Genomic DNA, 14201 nt, shown 5'->3' with positions numbered 1-14201 from the left:
GCTGAAATAATACAAACTCCCTACAGAGAATTCCACAACCCCAGATACCCAGATCCACCAGTTTTAACATTTTGTCACCTTTGCCCCTTCCTTCCTTTCAGCTCCAATCTGTTGGTGAGCCCCTCCAAGGAATTTTTTTATTTTGGTCACAGTGGTCTTCACCTCTGTTTGGTTCCTTTTCATACTTTCCATCTCTCTTTTGATATTTTCTTTGTGTGTATCGATCATTTTTCCTGATTTCCTTCAGTTCTTTGCCCACGTTTTCCTTTAGCTCTTTGAGCACATTTAGAACCGTTTTTTAAAAGCCTTTGTCAGGAATGCCCCAGGTCAACCCCCCTCACTGATGGTTTCTAATGTTTACTCTCCTTTGCCTGAGCCATCACTTCCTTTACTTTGTATGTTTTATAATCTTTTGTTGAAACTTGGGCATTTTGATATTTTAATGTATTCTCTATTGCTGGAATTTAGACTCTGAGGCATTTGTTCCTTAAGCTGGTATTCAGCTAGTGTTATGACAGAACTCTCTTTGAATGCTAGGATCTAACCAAAAAATAAAAAATGAAGGGAAAAAGAAAACACCTTTCCCAGTCTTTGCAGACTAACCTGTGCAACTGCTCTCCTTCAGAGCTTACCCATTCAAAGAATTTAGCGAAGAGCTCCAGGCCAAAGCATAGGGACCTTCCGGTCCTCTCTTCACATGTGTCTTGTCTTAAGCATACACTTTTGACCCTTGAAATTCCTGCTTATGTGGGCAGGAATGTCCCCTCTTCCCTAGAAAACAGTTTCCTCAAAGCCCCCGGCACTGTACTGCGTATCTTACAGCCAGCAATCCCATGCCCCAGGCAATGTTCTGTAGAAGAGCTCTGGGTATCACACTCTACACACAGGGCAAATTCTGGGATGGTGAGTCCCTCAGGCCACCACCAGACAGACTGGGCCAGACAAACCTGCTCCCAGCATGTGCACGAGGGTTACTCTGCTCCCTCAGGAACCAGAACCAGAGATCTGCATTGGGAGTGTGACCACTTGGTGCTGAGCCAGTGAAGGATGGGTGAGGGGCCAGCCAGGGCGACATGAGATCTTACTGCTTTTAAGTTGCCACTCCCTTGGTTTGGCCCTGTTATTACAGTACTTGAACTGTTTTCTGGAGCTTTGAAAAAGATGTTTCTGCCAGTTCTTACTGGTTGTTCAAAGCTTTTGTGGGGGGACAGAGTCCTGAAGTTTCTTACTCTGCTGTCTTGATTGGGGTGGAGACTACATTTAATTTTAACTGGCTGCACTGCATAAGATATTATTGTAGTGCACATATCAGGGACAGTCATTATTTCTAGTATTACAGCCTATCACTGATCTTCTTGGCATCAATGAATTGATTCGGTTAGAATAGCTTTTTCCTATACACAGATAAAACACTGTAATATGTTTATTTGAATATCATTTGCAGAAAGAAAATAAGAGACTGGAAGAAGGTATGCCATGAATTTCACAACACAAGGCAACTGCAATGTGCTGCAGCAGAGCAAAATGGACTGTCAGCTGTGTAAAAACACTTTTAAGATAAGTAGGTGGACAACACTGAGACAATTCCAGCAAAACAACAGTGAGTCTGATAAGACGTTTCTTCTCAACAGTCAAAAAAGAATCAAGAAAATTAATTTCCTGAAATCAAAATTAAATGTCCAACAAACATTTTAAAAATGCTTTTTGAATGAGACCTGAATTTATAACTTTGGCCAGCTATAAAACAGTTTGGATTCTTGCACAAAAAGAAAACCATTTTTACAGATGGAGAGGGTGACTCGCCTATGAAAATTCTGCTAAAAAATTATGAGGAAAAGACTAAAAAATATACTTTATAAAAGTGAAAGATCTTCAATTAAGCTTCTAAAAGACTGTCTGTAGAATACAAAACCTTTCTAATAATAGCAAAGTTCTGTTGATACAGATTTTGAAAACATGAATATACTTTTTTTTTACTTTAGATAATATTGCAATATGTGAGATACAATCAATTAATAATTTTTCAACTGTAAATTGTATGAAATGCAAATACATATTAAGCATTTCTAATGAAAATTTAGTGTCTGAATTGAAATGTATTGTACATGTAAAACACACCAGTTTTCAAAGATTTTACATGAATAAAAGAATGCTGAAGATCTCAATAATTATTAATATCAATAACATGTTAAATGATAAAATTTTAGATATATGGGTTAAAAAATGTTATTAAAATTAATCTTAACTGTTTCTTTTAAATATTTTAATGAAGCTACCAGAAAATTGAAAATTATGTGGCTTAAATTATATTTTTATTGGGCAGCATTATTATAGAAGATACAGAAATGTAGTTCTTGATCACAGATATTTATCATCTGGTGAGAGAGGAAGACCAGAATAGAAATAACTAACTAGAGGGAAGTTTCTGAAGAATTAATAAAAGCTCATGAATACTACTGGGGAAATATTCAAATGCTAAGTTCTAGTGGGCCAATTGCAAATCATAATCAATAATGATGATCTACAGATCCAAAGAATCAAATTTAGTATCAGAGAATTTGAGCCTTCAAGAGTAGAATTTAATCTAATTATATGAAAGTTAAACCAATTACGTTAGAAAATAATGCAAGTTTTTCAAAGTATGGTCTTACTGGTTCCACATGAGACAATTTCAGGTGATTAAGTAAATGAACATTATTTTTTTATTTACTTTGTATTGACTAACATCTGTTTATTTTCCTAATGTACTTTAAGAAATACATAATGAATAACAATTTTTTAGGAAAAAATATAATAAACACATGAAATCCACACTTTCACAGATATTAATATTTATGAGTTTCCTTTTATAAAAAATTATTAAAGTAAAAAAGATTTTGTAGCTATGTATGTAGGAAAGGCAAAAATATATAGAGATTTTTGTTTTTGGCAATTTTTCAAGATAGATTTCTGATAGGAAATCTCTCTAAAATATCAAATTAATATTTTATGAGTTATTAACAGGTTGCTGAAAATTTACTGCCTTAAATTATCTATGAAAATGTGGACTTATTTTGAAGGTGCTAGACAAAACTATCAGGTGAGTCTAAGTACATTTACCTTAATAATCTACAAAAGCTCCGCCGATAACTCAGCCGCTGGCTAGCTGCAGCAACACTGGGAGGAAGAGGAGGCCGGGGTGGGAAATAAGCTAGTGTTGCAGAAAATATTAAGCAGACAACTCCAAATTCTGAAAGGAAAAAAATCAACAAAGTAAAATGTTAAGCAGGCAATGCAAAGGAGTTAAAAATTTCAAGTATTTCTTTATCTAACAAATATTTATTGAGCATCAACTAAGCCCTAAGATTATATCCAGATAAGTAAAATGTAGTACCTGGCCAAGATAGCTCAATCTAGTGAGAAAGACGGATATGTAATGAGATAAATTTTAGTAGGTCGTAGGTAAGAAGTCATATGATAAGCAAAGAAGTATGGTGGTACTATGGTACCTTATAGTGACAAAAAGAATGAAGGAGTTAAAAAATGTTACTCTGAGGAAAAACGACATTAAAAATCAACATACTTTATGTGCTGGTTTGGATATACTATGTTCCCCAGAGAAAGCCATATTTTTTAATGCAATCTTGTGGGGTCAGAAGTGTGTTGATTAGGTTGGAACCTTTTGATTGAATGTTTCCATGGAGATGTGACTCACCCAATTGTAGGTGATAACTCTGATTGAATTATTTTCATGGAGGTGTGGCACTGCCCATTCAGCATGGGTCTTGATTAGTTTACTGGAGTACTTTAAAAAGAGCCACACACTAAACCTGCTTATAATTGTGCCTAAGAGTCTCCCTGAGTACCTCTTTGTTGCTCGGATGTGGCCCTCTCTCTCTAGCTAAGCCACCTTGGTGGGTGATCTCACTGCCCTCGCCACTACGTGGAATCTGATTTCCAGGGGTGTAAATCTCCCTGGCAACGCAGGATATGACTCCTGGGGATGAATCTGGACCCGGCTTCATGGGATTGAGAACATCTTCTTGACCAGGGGGGGATGTGAAATGAAGCTAAGTGGAGCTTCAGTGGCTGGGAGATTTCAAATGGAGTCGAGAGGTCACTCTGGTGGACATTATTACACACTATATAGATAATACTTTTTAGGTTTTGGTGTATTGGAATGGCTGGAAGTAAATACCTGAAACTACCAAATTCCAACCCAGTTGCCTTGACTCTTGAAAACGACTGTATAACAATGTAGATTACAAGGGGTGATGGTGTGATTGTGAAAATCTTGTGGATTGCACTCTCTTTGTCCAGTGTATGGATGGATAAGTGGAAAACTGAGGATGAAAATGAAATGAAAAATAGGGTGGAATGGGGGGGATGATTTGGGTGTTTTTATTTTTATTTTTTATTCTTATTCTGGTTCTTTCTGGTATAAGGAAAATGTTCAGGAATGGATTGGGGTGATGAGTGCACAACTGTATGATGGTACTGTGAACAGTTGATTGTGCACCATGGATAGTTGTACGGTATGTGAATATATCTCAATAAAACTGAATTAAAAAAAAAAAAAAAAAGAGCCACACAGGCCCAGATACTTGCTGATACTTGGAGACATTTGGAGATGAGGACAGAAGGATGTTGGGAGATGCTAAGCTAAGAGATGAAGCCCAGAGTTTGCCCTGAGATGTGCTAAGACAGGACCCCCAGGCACTTAGAGAGAAACAACCTGGGAGAAAGAAAGAAGAATGCATAGAAGCTGAGAGAGGAGCTAGAGCACAACCTGGGATCAGCAGATGCCAGCCACGTGCCTTCCCAGCTAACAGGTTTTCCGGACACCATTGGCCATCCTTCAGTCAAGGTATCATCTTGTTGATGCCTTAGTTTGGACACTTTTATGGCCTTAGAACTGTAAATTTGTAACTTAATAAATCCCCTTTATGAAAGCCAATCCATTTCTGGTATTTTGCATAATGGCAGCATTAGCAAACCAGAATACCTTGTTATAAAAGAGACTTTGAAACACAGGTCTAGGATAATTGTCTTAAGAACATGTTACTGAGAAAGAAAGACTATGATAGAGAAAACTGATAAGAACAAGATAGGAGGTTTGTTTGATCAATCACAGAAGGGTATTATGACACATAGTGCAGGCCAGACCCAATTTACAGGCTACATGGGAAATTTGAAGAACACAAGAAAGCATCCAAAAATAAGACACAAAGATACAGAGAGCAGAACTTAATATCAGCTAAGGTAGAATATTAAACAATCAGAAAGAAAATGAATATTCAAATAATCTTAGTTTGACACCATTGCAGAAAGGAAGTTTCCCAGGAGTCCCAATAATTCCCTCAAGAGTTTTGGTATTTGGAAGTCAACTTTTGTTTGTTAACTGGAATCCAGTTTAGTAGAAAAGCACCACTCTGGCAGTCAGGATACTTGGCATATAGACCTGACTATATCATTAATTAACTTTGTGACCTTTGGCAAATCCCTTACTCTTTCTGGGCTAATAAAGGTGAAGTGATTTCTTTCAGCTGGATAATTCTAATTCTACAGCTATATTAGCAGAAGTTACAATATTCCCACACGATACTCAACAACAGAAAATTTTATTTAATCCAATTAGAAATTCATATATTCCTAATTCTTAAAAACAAGATTAACATATTCTTTTTTTTTCCTGTTTTGATATTTTCAATCTTTTTTTTTTTGTCAATCTAAAGAACAAAAAATGTTAATGGATTGTTTAAATTTACATTTCTTTTAATTATTAGTAACACTGAATGAACACCTTTCATATGCTTATTGACCATTTGCATTTCTTCTTTTGTGATTGACTTGTTCACATTCTTTGTCTATGTTTCTTTTGGGGTTTTTGTAAAAAGCTTTATTGAGATATAATTTCCAGAGCATACAATTCATCCACTTAAAGTGTACAATTCAGTGGTTTTTAGTAAATTCAGAGCTGTGCAATCATCACCACAATCAATTTTAGAACTTTTTCCTTACCCCCGCCCCCCCACCCAAGAAACTCTGTACCCATTTGTAGTCACACCCTTATAGTTCCCTAAACCTTTCAGTCCTAGGTAACCACCAATCTACTTTCAGTCTTTAAGGATTTCATTATTATGGACATTTCATATAAATGGAATTAAAAAACATGTGGTCTTTTGTGACTGGCTTGTTTCACTTAGCAGAATGTTTTCAAGCTTTATTCAAGTTGTAGGATATATCAGTACTTTACTCTTTTCCATTGTTAAATAATACTCCATTGTATGCCTATATGACATTTTGTTTATTCATTCCTCAGTTCATGGACATTTGGTTTGTTTCCACCTTTTAAGTATTATGAATAATGCTGCTATGAACATTCATGTACAAATTTTGTATGTATGTACATTTTCATTTTGCTTTGGCACATACCTACAAATAGAATTGCTGAGTCATATGGTAATCTATGCTTAACATTTTGAAGAACTGCCAAAGTGTTTTCCAAAGCAGCTGCACCATTTTACATTCCCACCAGCAATGTATGAGGGTTCCAATTTGTCTACATCCTCACCAACATTTGTTATTATCTGTGTTTTTTATTACAGCCATTCTAGTAGTTAAGAAGTAGTATCTCATGGTCAACAGAAACTGAAGGAGAAAGAAGATATTGCCATGTGCATTACCATGTCACAGAAAAGCTAAGGAACACCAAAGATTGCCGGCCAGCCAGAAAATACTGACTCCAGGAGGAAGCAAGCCTTCTGGCCTCTGAAACTGTGAGCCAATAAATTCCTGTTGTAAACCCAACCCATTCTATGGTATTTGTTTTAGCAGCTGTGAAACTAAAACAGTCTGTGATCCATTTTGAGTTAATTTTTGTTGTGTGGTGTAAGGAAGGGGTCCAAATTTATTCTTTTTCATGTGGATACCGTTATTCTATCACCATTTGTTGAAAAGACTATTCTTTCCCCACTTAATTGTTTTAGCACCCTTGTCAAAAGTCAACTGATCAAAAACGTGATGGTTTATTTTGAAATCTCTTTTCTGTTCCATTGATTGTATGCCTATCTTTATGCCGGTACCACACCGTATTGATTAGTGTAGATTTGTAAGTCAGTTTTGAAATCAGGAAGTATGAGTCATCTTTTGTTCTTCTTTAAGATTCTTTTGGCTACCCTCAGTGCCTTGCATCTCCATATGAATTGTAGTGTAAGTTTTTCAATCTCTGCCAAAAAAAAAAAAAAAAAAAGGGAGCTGAGATTTTAATGAGATTGTACTGCATTTCTAGATAAATTTGGGGAGTATTGCCATCTGGGGAGCATTAAAACTTCTGATCCATGAAAATGAGTATTTTTCCATTTATTTAGATCTCCTTTAATTTCTTTCAGCAGCGTTTTGTAGTCTTCAGACCACAAGTTTTGAATTTCTTTTCTTAAAATATTCCTAAATACTTCCTTTTGGACAGTTTTGTAATTTGAATTGTTTACCTAATTTCAGTGTTCAGATTTTTCACTGCTAATAAACAGAAATACAATTGTTTTTATATATTAATCTTGTGTCCTCCAAACCAGCTGAACTCATTTTTAAATTCTAATAGTTTTTTAGCGGACTCCAGAGAGTTTTCTGTATACAATATCTTGTCATCTGCAATACTTCTTTCTTTCCAATCTGGATGCCTTTTATTTATTTTTCATGCTTAGTGAATGATCCTGTTGGAATCTCCAGTACAATGTTAAACAGAAGTAACAAGAGTAGACATCCTTGTCTTGTTCCTGATCTTAGTGGGGAAGTATTCAGTGTTTCATCATTAAGTATAATGTTAGCTGTGGGTTTTCTCCTTCTGTCTGAGCTTGTATAGGGCTCCAGTAAACTAATCAAGACAACCCTTGAATGGGCGGGGCTGCACCTGCATGGAAATAATCTACTCAAAGTTATCACCCACTGTTGGGTGTGTCACATCTCCATGGAAACACCCTAATCCAAATATCCCACGAGATCATGGCTTTTTCCTCGGGGGACATAATATATTCCAAAGCGGCACAGGTCTATTCAATTTTTTTTTTTAATCACTTCTTGAGTCATTTCCAGCGGTATGTGTCTTTCTAGGAATTTATCTATCTCATCTAAACTATCTAATTTGTTGGCATAGAGTTGTTCAATAGTATTCCATCATAATCTTTTAATACTGCAAGATCAGTAGTGATTTCCATTGTTTCATTCCTGATATTAGTAATTTGAATTGTCTCTTTTTCCTTCAGTCTAGCTAAAGGTTTCCAAATTTTTTTGATCTTTTTAATGAACCACTTTCTAGTTTTGTTGATTTTCTCTTTTTTTTTTAATTCTCTATTTCATTTTATTTCTACTCTAATTTTCCTTCCTTCCACTTGCTTTAGTTGAGCTTGTTCTTCTTTCACAGTCACTTAAGGTGGAATGTTGTGTTACTGAAATGTGGTTTGTCTTCTTTTTTAATCTTGTTATTTACAACTATAAATTTTCCTTTAATCTCTGCTTTAGCTGACTCTCATAAGTTTGGTATGTTATGTTTTCATTTTTATTCATCTCAATGTATTTTAATTTCTCTTGTGACTACTTCTTTGACACAGTTATTTAGACATGGTGTTTAACTTACATATATTTGTGGATTTCTCAAATTTCCTTTTGTTATTGATTTCTAATTTTATTCCATTGTGTTTGAAGAATATACTTCATATGATCTCAATATTTTTAAATTTACTGACACTTGTTTTGGGCCTGGGATATGATCTAGACTGGAGAATGTTCCATGTGTGCTCACATTGAGTCAAGTGTTCTATAGATATCAGTTAGGTCTAGTTGTTTTATAGTGCTGTTCAAATCTCCTGTATCCTTGTTAATTTTCTGCCTCATTGTTATATAAATTATTGAAAATGGGGTAAAGACTCCAACTATGATTACTTTTGTCTAATTTTCCCTTCAATTTTGCCCTTTTTTGCTTCATGCACTTTGGAGTCCTATAGTTAGGTGCATATATGTTTGTAATTGCTATGACTACCAATGAATTTACATCATTATAAAATGTCCTAAATTACCTCTAGTAACTTTCTGCTTAAACTCTATTTGGTATGGCATTAGTATAGTTACTCCAGTTCCTTTATGGTTGCTGTTTCCATGGTTTATCTTTTTCTGTCCTTTTACTTTCAACCTATTGCATCTTTGAAACTAAAATGTGCTTCCAACATAAAGTTGAATCTTGTTTTTTTTTTTTTTTTTTAAGTTCTCAACACAAATAATTATTGGTTCTAGTTATACAGTAATTTAGGTTGAAAAGTTGTAAATAGCTTGAATTCACCATTTTCCAATACACAAAGGTACTCTCTCATTTACAAATGGGCATTTATCTTTGGCATCCATTAGGGTTTTGCCCAGATAATGGCCTCTGTCAAATATTAAAAAACAACTTAGTTTCTATTAAACAAAACTAAAAGTGATTCCATGGAGGGTGATTGTATGAAACAAACACAGCTGATCTTAAATGTCATTAAAGTGCTGCTTGATCATCTCTGTCAGTTTGTGCTAATTAAGACAGAGAGGGCTGGGATGTTATAAATCCCAAGAGTCTTATCTGAACAGTCTGCATATAAAAGTTGTCTGTTACTCTGGTGGAGGGGTGTCCATGAAAACCTCTGCATTCTTGTCTTTGCTGGTCAATAACAGCCATCTTTCCAACTGTCATCTTTCATGCTACCATAGATTTTAGGAGTTGGCAAGGATCTGCGAACAGGCTGTGGAAGCTTGCTGTGAGGCACTGGAATACCCCCAGCAGAAGGGGCACTGGGTCTGGGCAAGCCACTCCTCATTCCGGTTGTCCCTGCAGGCTGGTTAGAGTAGTGCTGTTGATATTGCTGGGGGGATTTTGCTGGGGGGATTTGCTGAGACTGTGTTCTAAACCAGGGGAGGCCCAGGGGAGGAGGTGGTTTGTGTGAGCTGTGTTGTTTCTTGGCTACCAGCAGAACCAGAGCCATGGTTCCTAAATGCTTTCATTGGTTCTTGAAGAGCCAAAGGAGATGGTGCTGCAGGGCAGCGGAATTTCCCTGGAGAAGGTATGGCTGAAGCCTGAGGCTGCATGCGAGGTATTCCTCCATTTGGCACTTGAAAATTTAAGTCACTTCTGCTGCTTTTCACTGAGTCAACTTGTGTCTTAGATGTTCGGGACAGGTTTAGAAGACTGCGTCTTAGTTTTTCTTCATTTTTAACATTGCTTGTCTGTAAATCTGTGGGATGACCTTGAAGTGAAAGGCAAGGTTGCTGTGAGTGGCTAATCATTGACTGTGGGGACACTCTACTATATTCTATTCCCTGAGCGGGAGATCATGAACGAGGGGAATTTCTGGGTGACTGTTCAGGTAATGGTCGAGGTGAATTGTGTGGTGATGGTGAAAACCTGTTAACAGCAGCGTATACTGCATGATGCATACTGTCATCTTCATCATCTAAGCTTTGTGCATCAAGTTCCTGATCACTATAAGTACCCCGTCTTGTAGAACTGCAGGATGAACCAGAACTGCGAGGAGATGTGGTGGCTGCATATTTTTGTGGAGACTTTCTTCCTGCATCCGAGCTAGAATCTTCACATCAGTTACATCATTTAGCTTATAATTGGATCCAACTGAATCTTCATCTAATTCTGAAGCACTTAACTCACTGTCTATAGAGGACTGAGGACTGAGTGGAGGATTTCTGTCTGACGAACTTTTCAAATTACCTTAATTTCCAGGAAGTATAAGCTGTTTGACTATAGGAGATCACACTGGGGTTGAGGATGAAGAATTGAAACCACCGCTATATGGGCTACTTGCATTTGGACTGCAAGGATTTGAGTAACTCACAGAGTTGAAAGGATTATTGTATAAACTCTGCCTTTTGAGACCTGACCTAGTCTGATCAAGTTTGTGGATAAGAGACTTTTTAGCACATTCAACATCAGGACTTGGGTAATCCAAAACTTGCCTGCACCAAACTAACGGACTAACTGATTTCTGCATTGGTTCATTCTTTGGTGATGAATACAGCCAGCTCTCTTCCTCCTCCTCCCAGCCTGACAGGCGCTCCAGCTCCTCGGGCCGCAGCGGCTCCACCTTGTCCAACAAGCCGCCTTCGCCTGCCGCCAGCAAGGAGGTGGCGTCCCGCAGCTCCTCACTACTCATGCCCCTCGGGCTGGACCCGGCCCCGCAGCCAGATTTGGCGTTGAGGCCCAAGGGGAAGCCCCGAGGGGACGCTGCACTGGAAGAGGGAGTGGACGTGCCTGCCGGAACCGGGCTGCGGGGCCCGAGAGGGCTGGAGCCCTGCACAGCCCCGGACCGGCTCCTCAGCTGTTCGTTCTGTTTCTCCAGCTTCTTCACCAGCTCCTGTAGCTTCCGCACCTCCTGATCCGCGTTCACGTTGGAGTTAACGTCTTCCATCCCGGTACCGCCGCCTCGGCCGCCCGCCACCACTCGGACGCACAGCGACAGGGAAAGAGGCGGAGGAAAGAGGCGTCGCCGCCGTCGCTCACTCTAGCCGAGGCGCCGGCACAGAGCAGGGCCAGGCGCCACCGCCAGGGTCCCCCCAGCTCGGGACTCGAAGCACCGCTGGCCCCAGCCGAGCCGCCTCATGTGCGCGGCTGCAGGATTGGGGGAGGCGGCGCCAAGATCCGGCCTCCGCTGCCATCTTCTTTCCGCCCCTCCCTGAATCTTGTTTTTTAATCCAGTCTGACAAATTCTGCCTTTTGACTGAATTGCTTAATCCATACACATTTAATGTTTTAGTGATATTATATGTGATATTTTACTTTTTGTTTTCTTTGTGTCTCGTGTTTTTTTTGTTTTGTTTTTTAATTTTTTTTAATTGAGATTGTTCAGATACCATACAACTATCTAAAGATCCAAAGTGTACAATCAGTTGCCCAAGGCACCACCATACAGCTGTGCATCCATCAACACATTTTTTTTTCAATTTTTTTAACATTTTCACTACTCCAGAAAAGAAATAAAGGCAAAAAAAAAAGGAAACTCAGATCTTCCCATACCCCTAACCACACCCCCCTCCATTATTGATTCATAGTTTTGGTATAGTACATTTGTTACTGTTGATGAAAGAATGTTAAAATACTACTAACTGTAGTATATAGTTTGCAATAGGTATATAGTTTTTCCCTATATGCCTATTATTAACTTCTAGTTATAGTGACATACATTTGTTCTAGTTCGTGAGAGAGATTTCTAATATTTGTATAGTTAATCATGGACATTGTCCACCACATGATTCACTGTTTTATACCTCCAACTTTCCTTCTAGTGACATGCGTGACTCTGAGCTTACCCTTTCTACCACCTCACACACCTTTCAGTACTGTTATTCTCATAACATGCTACCATCACCCCTGTCCATTTCCAAACATTTAAGTTCAATTTAGTTGAACAATCTGATCATAATAAGCAACCACTCCCCATTCTTTAGCCTCGTTCTATATCCTGGTAACTTATATTTCATGTCTATGAGTTTACATATTATAGTTAGTTCATATCAGTGAGACCCTGCAATATTTGCCGTATATTTCTTTCTTATTTCACTCAATATAATAGTGCCCTCAAGGTTTCTTCATCAACCCATTTCTTTTAAGATGGTTTTTTTCACACACTATATATTCTGTCCTAAGTAAACAATCGTTGGCTCTCCGTATAGTCATGTATTTATGTATTGAGCACCATAGCCACTCTTCTATATAAGGACATCTCCATTTCTTCCACAAAGACGGAGGAAGAGTCAAAGAAAGCAGAGAGGCAAAAGAAAAAGAAAAGAGAAAGAGAGAAAAACAAACAAAAAAAACTTGACAGCTAGAAGGTGACAAAAGGAAAGACAGCATTAACCTAAAGTAGAATAATGGGTCAGACAACATCACCAATGCCAGAAGTCCCATACCCTTCCCCTATTCCCCACCCCCCATATGCATTTAGCTTTGGTATATTACCTTTGCTACGTTAAAGGAAGCGTAATACAATGTTTCTGTTAATTCTAGCCTCTAGTTTGCATTGATTGTATTTTCCCCCATCCCATGCTATTTTTAACACCTTGCAATGCTGACATTCATTTGTTCTACCTCATGTAAAAACATATTTGTACCTTTTATTACAATCGTTGAGCACCCTAGGTTTCCCTGTTACACAGTCTCAGTCTTTATCGTTCATCTTTTGTTCTGGTGTCCCACATGGTCCCAGCCTTCCTCTTTCAACCATATTCACAGTCATCTTTGTTCAGCGTACTTATATTGCTGTGCTACTATCTCCCAAAATTGTTTTCCAAATCTCTCACTCCTGTCTTTTCCTTTCTGTCTGCAGTGCTTCCTTTAGTGTTTCCTGTAGAGCCGGTATCTTGTTTATAAACTCTGTCATTGTCTGTTTGTCAGAGAATATTTTAAGCTCTCCCTCATATCTAAAGGATAGTTTTGCTGGATATAGGATTCTTAGTTGGTGGTTTTTCTCTCAGTATCTTAAATATATCACCCCACTTCCTTCTAGCCTCCATGGTTTCTATTGAGAAATCCACACAGTCTTATCAAGCTTCCTTTGTATGTGATAGATCGCTTTTCTCTTGCTGCTTTCGGAATTCTCTTTGATATTTGATAATCTGATTATTAAGCATCTTGGTGTAGGCCTATTCATATCTATTCTGTTTGGGGTACGCTGCGCATCTCGGATCTGTAATTTTATGTCTTTCATAAGAGACGGGAAATTTTCATTGATTATTTCCTCTATTGTTGCTTCTACCCCTTTTCCCTTCTCTTCTCCTTCTGGGACACCAATGATACATACATTCTTGCTTTTCATTTTGTCTTTAAGTTCCCAGAGACGTTGCTCATATTTTTCCATTCTTTTCTCTATCTGTTCTTTTGTGTGTAGGCTTTCAGATGCCTTGTTCTCCAGTTCCTGAGTGTTTTCTTCTGCCTCTTGAGATCTACCATTGTATGTTCCCAGTGTGTCTTTCATCTCTTGTGTGTGCCTTTCATTTCCATAGATTCTGCCAGTTGGTTTTTTGAACTTTCAATTTCTACCTTCTGTACGTCCTGTGTTTTCATTATACGGTTCAGCTCTTTTGCCATATCTTCCCTAAACTTTTTGAATTGACTTATTATTAGTTGTTGCAATTCCTGCATCACAGTTGAAGTGCAAGTTTGTTCCCCTGACCGGGCCATAGCCTCATTTTCC

At 37.9% G+C, this 14201-nt stretch overlaps 1 protein-coding gene and 1 pseudogene across 1 annotated transcript in view; both read right to left on the bottom strand.

Moving 5' to 3' along the window:
- Positions 1-14201, bottom strand: part of SLC49A4 (solute carrier family 49 member 4) — a 161459-nt gene that overhangs the window by 100309 nt on the left and 46949 nt on the right. Inside the window, exon 4 of the mRNA XM_037836960.1 lies at positions 3100-3229. Within this exon, the coding sequence (XP_037692888.1) occupies positions 3100-3229 (130 nt within the window). The remainder of the gene's footprint in view (positions 1-3099; positions 3230-14201) is intronic.
- LOC119534511 lies at positions 9343-11605 on the bottom strand (annotated as a pseudogene).

The sequence above is a fragment of the Choloepus didactylus genome, chromosome 1 (genome assembly GCF_015220235.1).
Source record: "Choloepus didactylus isolate mChoDid1 chromosome 1, mChoDid1.pri, whole genome shotgun sequence".
NCBI classification, from domain to species: Eukaryota; Metazoa; Chordata; class Mammalia; order Pilosa; family Megalonychidae; genus Choloepus; species Choloepus didactylus.
The sequence above is the reverse complement of the archived record's forward strand: the minus strand, read 5'-3'. Positions and strand labels throughout refer to the sequence as shown.